At 31.7% G+C, this 15256-nt stretch overlaps 2 protein-coding genes across 3 annotated transcripts; both read left to right on the top strand.

The window, feature by feature from the left end:
* The first annotated feature begins 1017 nt into the window (after nt 1-1017).
* Nucleotides 1018-3425, top strand: LOC112527701 (33 kDa ribonucleoprotein, chloroplastic). 2 transcript variants are annotated; one of them, XM_025138471.1, is made up of 5 exons: nt 1018-1381; nt 1462-1557; nt 2725-2809; nt 2910-3009; nt 3156-3425. In XM_025138471.1, the coding sequence occupies exons 1-4, from the start codon at nt 1028-1030 to the stop codon at nt 2999-3001; spliced, it is 627 nt and encodes a 208-aa protein (XP_024994239.1). In that variant the 5' UTR covers nt 1018-1027; the 3' UTR covers nt 3002-3009; nt 3156-3425. The 2 variants fall into 2 exon arrangements, with proteins under 2 accessions (XP_024994239.1, XP_024994238.1); XM_025138470.1 differs by having other exon boundaries at nt 2725-3009.
* Nucleotides 3426-10488: 7063 nt separating this feature from the next.
* Nucleotides 10489-11669, top strand: LOC112528659 (RING-H2 finger protein ATL52-like). The gene is made up of 2 exons (XM_025139680.1): nt 10489-11065; nt 11119-11669. Exons 1-2 carry the CDS (start codon nt 10489-10491, stop codon nt 11667-11669), a joined length of 1128 nt encoding a protein of 375 aa, XP_024995448.1.
* Nucleotides 11670-15256: the final 3587 nt, after the last annotated feature.

Consider the following 15256-nt stretch of genomic DNA (forward strand, 5'->3'; position numbering starts at 1 on the left):
CAACAAAATAAATAATTATTATCTTTATAAAAAAATTATATTATTAAACCAAATATAAATTATTTCGTTATTGTACATAAATTAAATTATAAAAAAATTGAATTAAAAATTTACACAAAAAAATGAGGAATTTCAAATAGTTAATTTGATACTAATATCGATATATTTTGTCAAATTTTTAAGATATCTTCAAACATATATTTTATTCAAAAATAAAAACATTATCATTTTCTCAAAATCACATAAAGCCATATTATAATATCGACTGAGATAAATAAGAAAATGAAATATTAAAATCATGATGTATCTCGCTGCATTGCGCGAGTACGCTTCTAGTAATTAAAAGTGAGGGGGTGTTTGGGATTGCTCATTTAAAACAACTTATGTTTTTTTTTGTAAAAGTGCTTATTAACTTATGTGGTATCAAACCGAAGTTTTGTAAAAAAGTGTTTGGATTAGCTTATAGTGGTACCAAAAAGCAATAAGCTGATAAGTTGTTTTTAGTGTTTGACAAATTTTGCTTATATATGTAAAATGATCAAAAAAATATAGCCTTCCATATTATTGACTTATGGGAGTGTTTGAGATTGCTTATTAACTTATTTGATTTTTTAACATATAAAAATTTATTTTTCATCATTTATAATAATATTTTTGACAAAAATTTATATCAATAAGATTAATAATTTACAAACATTAATAAAATAAAGTTTAAATGATAAACTGGTAATAATAAGTTTTTCATAAGTTAGAAATGATTAACTTATCAAAAACTGTTTCTTATCGGTTTGACATCGATATAAACAGTTTTATTTTTCCTCATCTAAACACTAACATTTAATTTATCATTAATGTCATACTGAAATAAGTCAAAAAAACACTTAAAATAAGCAATCTCAAACGGGCATATAAATAACTTTGAAGCCCAGTGAGTGTTTGGCCCATTGGGTCAAAAGCCTACCAAATATAAATGTATGTTTTAACTATTTCCATTATCCTTTTGCAGCCTCGAAAGAGGGAAACGAAAATGGTGGTACTTGAGTCACTGAACCTCTCACGCTTCTATCTCTCATCTTCTCCAAACCCTCCTCCATTTCTATTGCTTACAAAATCAAACCTTTCGATTCCCACTTCCACCCCCAAATTTCTCTTCAAATCCCCTCTTTTTACACTCCCTCTTCCAATTTCTACTAAATTCCAGGTCTGCTTATCATCAGCAATCCAACAGGAGATTACAGAGGAAGAAGAAGTAGAGAAATTAGAGCAAACCCAGAAAGAAGAAAACAAAAAAAAGCTTTTTGTTCTTAATCTTCCATGGTCTTTCTCTGTTGCTGATGTCAAGAATCTCTTTGGTGAATGTGGAACTGTGGCAGATGTTGAGGTTTAATTCGTATCAGACACATGTATTTTATTGGGTACAATTCGTTTTTGTACAATAATTTGTTCTCTTTTTGGTGATAGATAATAAAACGGGAGGATGGGAAAAGAGGGTTCGCATTTGTTACAATGTCTTCTGGGGAAGAAGCTGTTGCTGTTATCAAGAAATTCGATTCTCATGTAAGTTCCTCTGTGGTTTTTCTGCAGTTCTAAGATTGTTCCATGCAATTGTCCTTTACTTGTTGTAATTTAAGCATGAATTTAAGTATTCAAATTAAGCAATACAATGTAGGATGCAGAATTTTGGTGCTACACCATAGAAGTTGTCATGACAGCCTCATTTGACCTACATTGATAGTCAAAATAGATTTTTTTGGTTGTAATTTGGCTAACTTTTTTGATGCAAAGTGTTCTGCTAAATCACATGGAGTCGTAGTTGTTAAAAGGCCGTCTAGGCTCATGAGGCTCAAGGTCTTGGGCTTTTTTAAAGTCGAGGTTAGGCGTATTCACGTGGCTCACTAGGCCCTGTGCCTTGGCTGAGGCACGTTGCGGGACAAGGCGCGCCTCGTAAAGAGTTATTAAATACCAAGTCAAACCCCAATATTAAATAAGTTTTCTCATTTTCGAGACGTCTTAAAAGAAAGATATATTAAATAGATGACATAAGTCAAACCTCGATATTAGATACCTGGTTCTTATAACTTCAAGCCTCTTTCTCTATAAATACCCGAACCTTAAAACTTCTCCCTCATGGCTCACGCTTTAAACCCTTCTCCCTTCAACCTCTATTGAAATATTGTTGGTTGCGGCACTGGAGGCTTGTACTTGCTACATATTTGAGTTGCGTGTAACTGTGTGTATATGTATATATAAACCTTTATTATGTAAGATGTGCCTCACATTCCTGAGGCCGCTTCACGCCTAATGCCCTGTCGCTCCTTTGTGCCTAAGTGCGCCTTGAGCCTTCAACAACTTTGCATGGAGTATAGTTTTTAATGAATGTGGTTGTCTAGTTAGGTGTCACAGTTCAATGATTTATATGAGAAATCAGTTCTTCAAAATGTTAATTTGACCTCAAAAGTCAAACCATCACATTGTCAAGAATGACGCAAGTATTGTTTTAAGATTCTTGAGTTCTGTGGGCTCTTGCACTTCTAAGCTAGATTTCTACACAGTGGTTGAGGTTCAAGAAAATGTTCAAGAAACTAACATAGAAGGGTTGCACTTGGGCTGAACCATTGGGTCACCATTCCTAACCCACATCAAACCTCAAAGACTGCCGCTGAATCGTACAAGCTCATAAGGACATGAAAGTTGATAAAAGTTGCTACATTTATTTTGGTGCAGGATCTTTTGGGTAGGATTATCAAGGTTGAATATGCAAAGAAATTCAAGAAACCTACACCTCGGTCTCCAGGTTCACTGCGGCCAGGTGAGACACGCCATAAGCTGTTTGTGTCAAATCTTTCGTGGAAAGTAAGGGCTACACATCTTAAACAATTCTTTGCCGACTTCCATCCTGTTTCCACCAGAGTTGTTTTCGGCCCTTCAGGAGGTTCTGCCGGATATGGGTTTGTCTCATTTGCCTCAAAGGAGGAAGCAGAATCTTCAATATCAGCCTTGAATGAGAAGGTAACTAATTTTCGCTCTTGTTTCAAATGAATTATCTGTTTATGTTGTGTTTTTCATACCACAAAAATCCCTTCTACGGGCTTCAAAGTCTCAACCTTTTACTGCCAATCATTTCATTTATCAATAAAGATCGCTCCTTTCTGCAGGAATTGCTTGGGCGGCCGATCATCTTAAAATTTGATGAAAAATAAAATGAAAAATCTGAAACCAACGAGGAAAACCCTCGAGAGGAAGAACCTGCTGCATCATAGTTGTGGTTGAGTAGATTTTGGTGATAGAAGATCAATGAAGTTTGTGTTTAATTAACAGCAGTTAATGATAGTAATCTTTTGTGAGTTTGTTGATTGGTTGGAATAGGCATATATACTCATACATGTTGTGTAGGGTTCCATGAGTGATCCAGTATTTCTACCTGCTTAAGATGTCGTGTAGGTGTTAACAGATCTTATTGCTTCAAATGATAGGCTGAAATTTGAAGTTGGATGTGTGTCAATAACAAGTTATATAGGGATGTGTCTCATTTTAGCACTTGATTAGAAAGTGTACGACCTAGAATTAAACGACAAATTAAAACCGTTTGTTTTAGCCATTTGATTTGGTAATAATACAAATATATCTGATTCAACACTTAAAGTAATTTTTGGTCATAGCCTTATAATAATTATATCCGAACTACTGCTTTTGATATTCGGATCTGATATAGGTATTGTTATTCGACCTAAGTTCTTACAAACCGGATTTTATGTTTGGATTCCATCTAAGAACTCGGATCTCAATACTTAGGATTAATACTCGGATTATCATTTGGGACTTGGTGTTTGGCATCAAATCTGCGATTTTGATATTTCTTCGTCCGAATTAAAGAATCCAAATGTAACTTTTCATACGTTCATTCAAAGTTGATTTTCAAGAGTCAAAATATTCTAATATTTTGTATCATCCGAATCTTTACACTTCATAAGTAGTCTTGCTGGAATCCGATATGTAGCTTATGTTTTTATAAATTTTCTTATGTAAAAGTCTTATAATTATCTATGTTGATCCAAGAACAAAAAACTTTCAACGAAATCAATGATCAGTTGAAGTGATGCTAAGATCGTCACCAAAGCAAATTGGATTGTCATCTAGCCAGAAGAAAATCAATAAAAGATAAAGTCAAAAGTAGTCTGACATATATTACTTCTGGAAAATCAAATTTGGAGTGCAAACTTATCCAGCAAGTTTGGTTTACCAACTCTACCAACTTTCATCATCTTATGGGAAAATACTTGACCTGTCTGACAAAGTAAGCTAAAACACTGTTTTATTAGCATCATATTTTCCTTACTGTTCCCTCTGCATACAGAAGAATGAGTTAGGGTTAACAAATATCTACATCAACTTCAAAGGCTAAAATGAAAAATACAAACATGTATTGATCAACAACTCAGATAAAGATATGCGTTCAAGTTGGACAACAATATTTAATGCATTGATGGTTATAAAAGTTATCATTGTCATATGTAGCAACTCACCCATTTTGAAAGTAATTCCAAGTGATATTTTCTTAGGTAAAAAGCAAAAAAATCAATGTCAACCATCTGAATAACTATCTCTATACTTCATATATGAAATAATGCATGGTTCTCTTACTCCTTCAGATCTGAAATAATTAATATATCATGTTCAAGTTTAAGTTCAAGTTCAAGTTCAGTTGTTAGAACTTTTAATCTATCTGGATAAAAACCAGTTGACCTAATTTTTCACGTCCTATTTTTGTCCACTAATTATAGAAAATACACATAATCTGAAAAATAATATTAATATGAATTAAATAAATTTAAAATAAACAAAAAATTAATATGTTTTAATTTTATTGATAAAGGTAGGATTTTAGGCCATACCATTCTATGGACTCAATAATGCGAGTCTATTGACCAAGTCAAGCTCTATCACATTTTCTTTAACCTTTTTGACTTCCTGTTTCCTTTCACACCAAAACAATCTTTTCGTTCATTATCATTTCTTTGAAGGAAAACCAGTTGTTTACTCGTGTAATACAGTGCTAGATAAACTTAATTGTAAAAAAGAGACACCCAAACCAGTGGTATTCGATTTATAACTAAATCAAATAGCAAATAGCAAATAGATGAAACTGTTAATTTTAAGATTAAAGACCCACTGCCATAATTGCTGCTTTTTCAAAATTTCCATGTATTTCGATACCCATTAAACAATGTACATGCAATAAGAACCTAAAACAAATCTGATTTACGAAAAACATTAACATCTATCTTATTATAGTAATAATCGCACAAAAGAGCAAAATGAGTGATTTTATGAGAAACTGGTGGAAATCCCTGCTTCCATCTAATGCAACTCAGACCCTAACAAGCGAAGGAACAACAAACCTGTAAATTTGATTTGCAGAGCGCCAACATCAACTGATATACAATCCTAATCACCATCTACAGTCTCTATGCTATGAAACATCAACCAAACACCCTTAATGGAGTGTGTTCATTTGGAGGTATTAAACAATAATTAATAAAAATGAAAATAAAATTAAGTGTTTGGTATTAAGTAATAATCAATGAGAATGAAAATAATCCCCCCGAGTGTCCACAAATGTAATGTTGTATTCTCTTATATCATCCCTGAGTGTCCACATTAAAAGAAAACAAATTTGGCTTTGTAAAAAGGTAACAGATCACACATTTTGTTAAGTATGTAGTATTTATATATGACAAATAGAACAAATAAACTCACACATTCTTTTCACCTTTTGTGAGGTTTGAACCCTTGACCTTCTAGGAAGCCAAAAATTCACATATCTCTAAGCTAAATGCCCTTTGGTTCACGCATTTATTTTGGTTTGTATTAGTTCATTGGCACATATATAATAACATGTGTACCTTGAGCATGGATATTTCTTTATGACATTCTATAAAGTGTGTGTAATACCCATCGCCAACAAATAATAACATGTGTACCTTGTTGATTATATGATATGTATATTGTTGTAATAAGCGTGAAATTTGTTGGAAAGGTTAATTAAGCGAGAAAAGAATATATATATATATATATATATATATATAATATGCAGGTACAAAGATTAACATGCTTAACAAAAGAAAATGGATGTGGTAAAATCTATACCTTGCGAGGCTTTTCTTTTGGTAAAAAAAATCATGAAACATCAAATTTGATCCAAAAAATACACTATCAAAATTACCCTCTTTTCCGGCGGACAAATCCGCCGAAATTCGTCGGAAATTGGGTTTTCCGGCGGATTTCCGGCGGATTTGTCCGCCGAAAAAGAGGGTGCCGGTGATTTATTTTCCGTCGAGTTTTCCAGCGGATTCTTTACTTTTCCGGCGGATTTCGGCCGCCGAAAATCTTTCGCCTGCTTAATTAAGAAATGTGGTTTAACTTAATAAAAAAAATTAAATAAATTTCCGATGGATATATCTGCCGGAAATCCGCCGGAGTCTTTTCTCGCCGGAAAAAACTTAATTAAATAAGATTTTCAAAAAAAATAAAAAAAATTTACCCGCGGCCGGATCCGCCAGAAATCCGCCGGTTGTATTTTTCTTTTTTAAATCAGATTTTCAAAAAAATTAAAAAAATTTACCGGCGGCCGGATCCGCTGGAAAAAGAATTTCATTATAAAAATTTTATTTTTTGTTTATTTTTCAATAAATATTTAAATCCTGTAAATCTGTAAAAATATGGATAAAACTAAAAAATTAAAATGCAACCAAATATCATACATTGATTAAAGTAAACAATTGTTACAAAACATATACAATTTAAAGTATCACACAATGTTACAAACAAACTAAATTGTTCCAAATAAACAAACAATATTCAATTAGATGGCGGTGAGAATTGTGATTGACGAAGTTCGTTAACCAAAGCAGTCATATCATTCATTTGTTTCAGAAGTTGCTCCTCCACCGTCCGTCGACGCTGATTTTCTTCTTGTAAATCCAGAACTTGGGCCTCTAAGTTTACAATTTTCTATAAAAATAAATAAAATGTTATAATATTTAATATGATTATTTAATATGAATTATAAACTAGATCGATAAACATCATCAAAAGAAAAAAAGACACATACCCGCTGTTCCGAAGACGATGAACCAGCTTCCGTGTAGTTGYCGGTCAAGACACAATTGGGATCTTGGTTGTACCCAAACCCAAATGGACGACCTTTTTTGCTTCCCCCAACCGCTTGCTCCTACAGCTCTTTATCAACTAAGGGATAGGTAGAGGATCATCCGCCGGAAATGACAAATTTTTTAAAAAGATTATTTAATTATCCGACGGAAAATTGTTAATTTTTTTTTTAAATTTAACAATTTTCTGCCGGAAATCCGCCGGAAATGGTAAATTTTTTTAAAAACATTATTTAATATTCCGCCGGAAATCCGCCGGAAAATTGTTTATTCTTTTTTTAAGAAAATTTTTTATTTGCCGCCGGAAATCCGCCGGAAATTGTTATATTTTTTAAAAAAAATATTTATTTATCCGCCGAAAATCCGCCGGAAAATTATTAATTCTTTTTTTAAAGAAAAAATTAAAATATCCGCCGGAAATCAGCCGGTAAAATGTTGTAATTAGATGTAAATTCAAAATTAAACTGAATATTTAAAAAAACCGCCGGAAATCCTTGGTGGTCAATGAAATGTTGACTTTTTTTGTGTCCGCCAGAAACGGCGCCGGAAATGATCAGTTTTCTAGTAGTGATACAACATAATCAAATTATTCAAACTTACCTAAAGTTGTCTATCAATTTACTTGACCTAATTCTCTTGGGATGCAATATCATATAATATAAACACATTTAACCAACACAGAGGTCTTAAGAAAATCAAACAAAAAAAAAAAAAAATCAAACAAGGCATAAAACAGAAAAAAATAGAGCGCACATGTACACATGAACAAGGAGATAAAGAGGAGAGAATCGAATTTGCACGGTTGAAATGCAAATTTGAAGTTTGCACAGTGTGAGAATCAAATACGATGGGAACACATCCTGGAACAAAATAAACCTAATAATCAAATTCATGGAAACTCCAAATTATGAAACTTCAAGTGAAAAGATGGCATCCAGACAACTAAAGATAGGAACTTCAGTAAGGCACACAAACACAAATCTAAGTACTTCAATGGACAAATTACTCCCAAATGTGTATCCTGTCTTACCAAGACTCAAATAAAGTCTCGAAAAGTGAGTGAAAACAAAAGATTAGCTCCATACATTCTAACCCAAAAAAGTTAAATAATATTGGTTAGAAAGGATTTAAAGTAAAAAAACTCCTAAATCAGTTTTAATGTTTTCAAACCCCCTCCCACTCCTCGGCGCATTATAGTCATCTACTCTATCGTTGCTCATCGCCGCCATTAGCTCCATCCATTGATTACCCCTTTTTTTATTGTTTTCTTTTGATATGTCTATACGTGCTCCACTAAATTATTGTAAAAATGGGAGAATCGAAAGACAAATTAAGAACATATCAATAAAAGAGAGATTGATGGCAAGAGCTAGCGGTGGCGATGGGTGGTATGGAGAACGGATAACAATGGGGCAACAAGGAGTGGCGAGGGGAAGCGATCGATGTTGTTGTGTAGGGGGTTTGAATGACGTAGGATTTGGGAACGATAAAACTAATTAATTTTTTTTGTTAAAAGAATGTAGGTAACTAAATTTTAAAGTTCAATGGTTTATTTATTGAAAAAATATATTTATGAACTTAATTCTTCAAAATTAAAAAGTTTTAACGATTTTTTCATTAAAAAAATTATTAAGCAACTTAATTATTCAAAATAAAAATATCGTAATTTTTTCTGAACTTTTCCCTTCTTCTAACCTCATATATTTGGATTGTATTTTTGTTTATTTTTCTAGAAAAATGATTTTGATATTACATAATTTAAACCGTGATCACTAACTGATTAATTTAAATTAGACATACATATAAAGTTTTTTTTTTTTTTGAAAATTATATTTAATTAATATTTGAATGAAGCAAGCATATATGCTTGTTAGCACATGATGATATGTTGGAACCACACAATATCATCATTACTTAGATCTTAATTTAATCTTTTCTAATATTAAACATTAGCCTCTCATAATTATATTCTCATCTTCCTTTATTCCCTTTCCTTTTTCAACTTCAAACCCATTAACATGAATATGAATTTGAATTTACTTTTCAATTTCAAGACAAATCATAATAGAAACCTTGATTTTATCATCCAAAAAGGATCAACCATTTTATTTCCGACCTTGGACACTACGACGTATAATAGACAGAAGATTGTTGTGACATATTATCCCATATATAGTGTCATCTAGCTTTCTAACAAATTGGTGTTTCGTTCGATTCTATATAAAACTATTCTCCATAAACCTACAAGATTCTCTTTCTCTCATATGCTACGCTTATGCTTTTTGAGATATTGGAAATATGTTTTCCTCAAACAAAGATTTGTCAACGGTATCCGATTCAAACTCAAGCTTTTCCACTTTGAAATACCAAATCGCTAATTAACACGATTCCTAGTAATTAACTAGATTATATTTTTACCGTCAACACCATGTTTAGGTATTTAAATGTAAATCAAATTTTTTAGTAAGTGTGTAGTTGGGAGGTCATAGCGAACCATCAATTCTCAAACAAATAAGAGTAACGAGAAAACCATGTTCAAGGTTTTGGATATACGTTTTGCTTAATTAGTAATTGATTAGAATTGTATATATATATATGATTTTTGGATATAATCTATAGTTTTTAGATAATTAATGGAAGATAAGTTATACCTTATCATATATGATTTTTTAGTTTGAGTGTTGGACAATGGAAAAGTAATAAAATGCTTTCTATTACTTTGATAGATACCCCCATCAACAACACTCACCAAAAAAAACACCAACTTTATTCAAGAAACCATTTTTGACAAGAAAATAATAAAGATTTTGACAAGAGGAGACCAACAAGAAAAAGAAACCAAACAAAAGGAAAAGAGAATTCATATATCCCCACATCAAAAGCACATTCTTTCAACTCTTCATTCTTTGCTTTAATCCACTTTCCAACCAACTTCTTGCTCTCATGGTTTTCCATTAGTTTTTAAATGTCATGTTTCATCTTCTTTCTTCTTTTATATCCGTAAGGGATCGATGACACTAAATCCAATCAAGATTTCTCTACTTGATCGATCAAACTCCCTCAAGATCTCTCTTTCGTTGCTTTACTTCGCTTGATCCATCTTATCTGTTGTGATTCTTCGATATATACCCGTCTGTTTCTTCTGCTTTATGTGTATATATATTCCAAGAGTTCATGTTTTCTCGAACTTGAGTAATCAATTAAAGTTCATATAATTCTTCATCCTATATCTTGCTTTTCTTCACCTCCTTCATTTGCATGGAATTCTCTTAGATTCTATTTGTTATACAAGTGTTTGTTGATTACAAGTTTGTCAATTATGGGATCTGTGGAAAGTCCAGTAACATATGTGCCTTATATGAACAATCAAGATTGTTCCAAAAAGATTTGCAACTTATACTGCCAACAATGGTGCAACTACGTCGTCCTTCCTTCTCCTCCACCGCCTGCAGGGTTTTCTGACGATGATGCGGCTGGTTCTGCTCTCTCACCTCTTGTGATCGTGATCATTGGTGTTTTTGGGAGTGCCTGCCTTTTGATTAGTTACTACATTATAATATCCAGACTTTGTGTCGTAAACAATCATGATTCATCTGAATCTTTGAGAAGGAGAGGGGTTCAGAATCATGAAACCCTGGATTCAGTAATGGATGAGGATGAATTTAACATCGACGATGATCCTTTGAATCTTGGTCCTTGGCATGTTCCAGGTAAGGGTTTGGATGAGGGTGTGATCAATTCAATTAGGGTTTGCAAGTACAAGAAAGGAGACAACTTGGTTTCTGGTACGGAGTGTCCAGTTTGTTTAGGAGACTTTCAAGAAGACGAGAGTCTTAGACTTTTGCCCAAATGCCGCCATGCTTTTCATGTTTATTGCATTGATACTTGGCTTACAAGTCATTCAAACTGCCCACTGTGTAGAGCTAATGTAAGCTGTGCCAATGCCAAGTCACATATCTTACCTCCTCCCCCTCCACCACCGCCGCCNTTTTGTCTTTGTCTAATATCGGATTTGTAGGACCTAATGTGAACGTGGGGCCGAGATCCGCCGGGACTGTGACGCCGCCCCCACCGCCACCGCCTCCTCCACCCGAGGTGTTTCCACCTAGGAGCTGGGTTTCTAGTGATTTAGGAGGACGCGATGCTGTAATCGAGATTGGAGAAGGCGCAGGTGGTGAAAGGGAAGTCAGGAGATCAGTATCTATGGGTTATCTGTGCCAAACGCAACTTTCGGTAGCAGATATTTTGTTCGTTAAGAATGAAGACGATGAAATGGAATGCGGATTTGGAGAGGGTGGTGGATCATCAAAACAAGGTTTGAAATTGGAAGAATGTGGACATGAATACGATCTGGAATCAGTTTTGAATAATGAAAATAACGTATGTTTGAATAATTGTGGTGATGATATGATGAAAAGATCATTTTCTAGTGGGAGGTACTTCTTGATTAGAGGGTGGAAAGGGAAGAGCTTAAAAGTTTCTAGTCATGTGCCAACTTAATTACGCTTTTCTTCTTAATTCAAAAAAGATTTCCATATTTGAAGGATCAATTTTGTTAGATATATTATTGCTAATTAATTTTATGTGTTTAGTTCTGATCACAATAATCTCATTCCATCAATTTTCTTGCTTAATCAAGAAGTCAGTGCTTATTACGATTTCATTCCTTAATCAAATGAAATTACATATATACCCATGTGTGACAAATAGTACCATTTCTTAGATTTATGATGATTGTCCTAGATTTACCAGGTAAGCAGTTACCGTGATAAGAGTCGTCACTCTCATTTATTGGGTAAGACTCTTGGTCATTGTTTCACTCTTATCGGGTAAGATTCTTGGTCATTATCATATTAATCGGGTAAAGTAACATGATTTGGTGTTCACTTACCCAAGTTAACGTTTGATAAACGAACCCAATATAATAACTAATAACAACTTTTTAGCTTGTTTTTCAAATATAACATAACATTAATTAATTGATTATTATTCTATCGTTATATTATTTTATAAGTGATAAGCTCATTTACTAAAAAAAATGTGTTATGATGGGCTGGTAATGGTATCAATCAATGACAATAAGCATGAAATTTTGGCCCAAAATACGAAGAGTCTCCTTACCATAACCCATTTAGTAGTTTGTTGGGCTGGGCCTACACATTCCCAAGTCCCACTACACATTTATTATTGTGTTATGATTTGGTAATTAAAATACGGTAGAATGAGAATTATTATTTTTATTCCATTCTATTATATTATTAAGGATTTTTTAAAATTAATTAATAATAAAAAAATAAAAAAGAAACTTGATAGCCACCTAATCCATCGTATTATATCATCTTTCTATTGTACGTCTTTGTAGACGAGGAGTGAGAGACAGAAACAAAAAAAAAAAGTATTCGTTCCCCTCAAAATTGAAGGAAAATGATTTTTAACCAAATCTATTATAATGATTGATTGATTTTTTGAAACCAAACATCATTTTTCATTATGGGTGTTCGCGGTCCTGTTTGGACGATTTAACTTCTCAAACCACAAACCAAACCGTAATGGCGGTTTATAAAATTTTCAAACCGAGCGGCTTGACATCAAGTGCCCAAACCGGTCAAACAAAACTACAAAAGACGGTCTGGTCTGACCGGTTTAGATGGTTTGGGTATTTATTGGACTTTAAATATTAAACTTAAAACACATATATAATTTAGAATTTTAGATTAAATATCCATTTTAACAAAACAAAATACCCAAACAAATAAATGTAAAAATTAAGTAGCTCTTGAGTCCAAAATCCAAGCAATCCAAAGTCCAAACAAATAAATATATAATACATATTAGAAAAGAAACAAATTAACAAAGTTACAAGTCCAGTGTGAGTATTGCGTAACAAAATCCACGATTTTACAACATTCAATTCTTGAGTCTTAAGTTCTCGACCAATCAAAATAGAAGCCAAATTTTAGTTGATTGAATCACTTGGTTGATGTCTTGATGATGTGCACCGAAATCAAACCATGGATTAGGAAAGATCGATAGATTGATAGAGTTCTTGAGGAATTTCAAAATTTGGAGGCCGTCAATGTCAAAATGTATCGATATGTTTACTGGTTTAGGGGATTTTTAGGTGTTGATTCATTTGGATTTGATTATGTTAGATGTTAGGCTTTATGTGTGTCTTAGAGATATATTTGGGTCATAGCTCATAAGTTAAAAAAATTGGACTTGTTAATACTAAAATAAATAAATAAATATATGTTTTTATGTATGTATGTATTTGGCGGTTGGTTTGGCCCAAACTGCCCAAAAAAGTTTCCAGACCGTAGACTGGACCGGACCGTCCGATTTTGCTATTTTCCAAACCAGACCAAACCGAACCGCTCAAAGAACCAAAGACGGTCCGGTTTGTCTTGGTTCGGCCGGTTTGAGCGATTCAACGGTTTTTTTGAAGACTACTATTTTTCATTCCATAATTGAACCAAACATAATCAATGATTATCATTTCCATTCATTACCTTCTAATACCCCCAACCAAACACACACTAAATATATTTGCGTAATGCATCGTATACTATATATGTATTCTGTCTTTCTCAATTTTATTTCACAAATTATGAGGTTTTGAAAACAAAGAAGTATTCTATTAGTTATCAATTTTATAAAACATTTTTATCGTATTAATACGATTTTAATGCTTATTTTAAATTTAAACAATCTTATCAATTGGTTGTACGTTAATTTTATAAATTCATACCTATAAAAAGTTATAGACATATAATAACAAACTATATATATTATATAATATAGTAAAATATTGTATGAATATATATCTATACTATATTATAAAGTATTTGATAAAAACTCTTAAAACCATTTTTTATGAATGAAGTACCGTATATTGATGAATACTAGAAGAGTTCTCGCACAATGCAGCGATATACATCTTGATTTTAATATTTCATTTTATTTTTTATCTCAATCGATGTTATAATATAAACTTATGTGATTTTGAAAAAACGATGATGTTTTTATTTTTGAATAAAATCTAAATTTTTGAAGATATCATAAAAATTTGACAAAATTATATCGATATTAGTATCAAATTAACTATTTAAAATTCCTCATTTTTTGTGTAATTTTTTAAATCAATTTTTAATTATAATTTAATTTAAGTTCAATAACGAAATAATTTATATTTGGTTTAGTAATATAATTTTCTTATAAAGATAATAGTTAATTATTTTGTTAGAACTCGATAATTATTCTAATTATATTTTAGATTATTTATATTTAAAAAATGAGATGTTTATCCTCTATTTGATTATGTTTATCCGCAGTTAGTTACACGATTCAAACATGAAGCTTTAATAAGTTGTACTTATACATAATTTATTTATACATAAGTAATATGCATCAATATACAATACTTCATCATACAAAATTGTTTTTAAGATATTTTGTCAAATGCTTTATAATATAGTATAGATTACTTAAAATTCAAGATTATAAGTAAATTGTGCACAATTATAACTTATTAAAGCTCAATTTTTGAATTCGTGTAACTAACTGCGGATAAACATAATCAAATATAGGATACACATCTCATTTTAAAATATAAAAAACCTAAAATACAATTAGAATAATTATCGAGTTCTAACAAAATAATTAATTATTATCTTTATAAGAAACTTATATTATTAAACCAAATATAAATTATTTCGTTATTGAACCTAAATTAAATTATAATAAAAAAAATTGAATTACAAATTACACAAAAGATGAGGAATTTTAAATAGTTAATTTGATACTAATATCGATATATTTTTGTCAAAATTTTATGATATTTTTAAATTTATATTTTATCAAGAAATAAAAGCACGATCACTTTTTCAAAATCACATAAGACCATATCTCGTTAAATACACGAAACCCTTCTAGTATATCTAAATACATTAATGATTGAAATCTTGAAAATCGGTTTCAAAAATTTGACTGATAAAAAACTAAAAATAAATTTAAATAATTTTTAAATTATAAATAAACTAGTTGTGTACCTGCGCAATGCGGCGGGAGCCATGAATTTTAACGATTTT

Source organism: Cynara cardunculus, assembly GCF_001531365.2.
Source record: "Cynara cardunculus var. scolymus isolate 2C chromosome LG 15, CcrdV1, whole genome shotgun sequence".
Classification (NCBI taxonomy): Eukaryota; Viridiplantae; Streptophyta; class Magnoliopsida; order Asterales; family Asteraceae; genus Cynara; species Cynara cardunculus.

What these genes read in the sequence shown, in the direction of transcription:
- LOC112527701 (XM_025138470.1), top strand. Translation starts at nt 1,028, where the DNA reads ATGGTGGTACTTGAGTCACTGAACCTCTCACGCTTCTATCTCTCATCT. An exon ending in GAACTGTGGCAGATGTTGAG is followed by an intron (nt 1,382 to 1,461) that starts GTTTAATTCGTA and finishes TTTTGGTGATAG; the next exon opens with ATAATAAAACGGGAGGATGG. An exon ending in TATCAGCCTTGAATGAGAAG is followed by an intron (nt 3,010 to 3,155) that starts GTAACTAATTTT and finishes TCCTTTCTGCAG; the next exon opens with GAATTGCTTGGGCGGCCGAT.